This window comes from Sphaeroforma arctica, assembly GCF_001186125.1.
Source record: "Sphaeroforma arctica JP610 unplaced genomic scaffold supercont1.5195, whole genome shotgun sequence".
Classification (NCBI taxonomy): Eukaryota; class Ichthyosporea; order Ichthyophonida; genus Sphaeroforma; species Sphaeroforma arctica.
In genome coordinates this window covers 1-2,072 of record NW_014035363.1, presented here as the reverse complement: position 1 = coordinate 2,072, position 2,072 = coordinate 1, and the positions used below count along the sequence as shown (strand labels likewise).

At 37.9% G+C, this 2,072-nt stretch overlaps 1 protein-coding gene across 1 annotated transcript; it reads right to left on the bottom strand.

Moving 5' to 3' along the window:
- Window positions 1-484: 484 nt before the first annotated feature.
- SARC_14857 (hypothetical protein) lies at window positions 485-1,350 on the bottom strand (the record flags this gene model as incomplete). Its single annotated transcript, XM_014291014.1, has 2 exons — window positions 485-541; window positions 1,130-1,350. Coding segments are annotated over 2 exons (278 nt in total), but the record flags the coding sequence as incomplete, so codon positions are not given.
- Window positions 1,351-2,072: the final 722 nt, after the last annotated feature.

Below are 2,072 nucleotides of genomic sequence, written 5' to 3'. Positions count from 1 at the left end.
TATATATATATATATATATATATATATATATATATATATATATATATATATATATATATATATATATATATATATATATATATATATATATATATATATATATATATATATATATGTATGTATGTATATGTATATGTATATCCATGTATGTATGTATGTATGTATGTGTATATGTGTATATATATATAATATCCAGTACAAGCCAGGGCCAGCCGGAACAATATCAACTTTACTACGTCGAACTCACGCTTCATTGTATTTTGTGGTGACCAGTCTTGAGCCCAACTTTTAATGACTACTTTAACAACCTCCACTCCCGCATGTCACCTTGTATTTTATTTCTCACAGTCTCAACTGTCCAACTACTATGTACTTCCTATTCAACTGCAGCACCAGGCGGCAGCACAGACGCGGGTGGGCAAGTTCGGAGGGGGGGTATGCATGAAATTTGAAAAATGATAGCACCTACGGTGTTATCGTTCATTTATGCTTCTGTTTGGGTGGTCGAATTGACACCCATCCCTGCCATCTTGCTACAGAACTGTTTGGGTATTTAACACCCAAGTTTAGACAAAGCGTGGGACATGCAAAGAGGAATGAGAATTTAATTTTTATGATCGGATCAAACAGCCTCGACTTCTAATGAAACTAGGGGGTTAGAAATTAAATCACACTTGAAACATCTGGTATGAATACTGTACGTACTGTTGTATACCTTAAATTTTATCCCAATTATTGCTGTGTGTTGCTGGGTGATTGGCATATAATATTCAGCTTTTATAGTGCACACTCTTGCATGCAAGTCTCATCGAAAGCATATAGGTGGTGCCATGGCGAATATACTTCATAACAGTTTAAAAAACGTAAACTTTCCAACGACTAAAGTTTAAATTAAGTTGTACTTGACTTCTTGCTGATATATGATAAACACGACAGTTCCACTTATACCCATGCGAACACTGACTCGCACTGGCTTTCACTTTGCAAAACTCACGTGATATCCACATCTTGTTCTCTTAAAGCGTTTTTGAAATAATAAAAATATGAACACTGTAACGGAGTTTTGACAGTAGCACATGTAAGTGACGCATATGAACACCATATCTACCGACATCAGACCCCCACATACCTTCGCAAGATTCTGGAAAAAGTAGCCGTACGTAGGACATGAGAATGTACGCTGTCGTATCCAATTCGGTAAATCTCGCTGTACTTCTAGTTTGCGGTATCGATCATCGACTAGGACGATACCTGCATAATCGTCTTTATGTCGAATTGCCCTCCCTATGCACTGGTTCACTGCCCTCATGCATAGACTGGTGTAGTATTGACTACCGGCGTTGCATCCCTGAGATACATATTAGAACATCATTGAAGTCGATGATGGCGTCGCCCATAGTGTGCCAGAATCAGATATCTTCTATACAAGAGAACAGGAGGCCTGGCTACAGTGTACATCATACATTCTCAACAGTGCGTAAATATCGACAAGTGCGTATGCCACATAGTATTAGAATATCTCATCATCAACATTTGTTTGACATTATACACATAGTGTACATAAGAAACAGTAAGATACTTACACATTATTTGTGTAAACAGTGGCAATGAGAGTGTTGCACATTACAAAGACAGCTAAGACATCTATGTACTTCCCACTGTTAACCAGTACAGGAAGCTATTGATTTATAAATCAGACAACGCACACAGATCAGCTCGATAAAATCTATCACACTTCAAGCACTCACCTTGTTTGCGCTATCTAAATGCTGCATCCTTTCTTTCAGTTCGGGTGAGTTCTTATTCGGGAATGGGAGCCCAATCATGAGAACACATCTGTGGCATTTATATGAGTGTATATGGTTGAGTGTCGTGACTATACTCGCTTACTTCAGAATGTAAGTATCAACGGTAGCAGAAGTATTCTTGCAGTACGGATTCCAATGACAATCCCGGAAGGAAGGGCAAAGAGCAATATGACCAAACATTCCAAAAACAAAAACAAATAGGGATGAGTAATCGCAAGTATCCATAACACTATGGGTTCGCCCAACAAACCTTTGTGCAATATA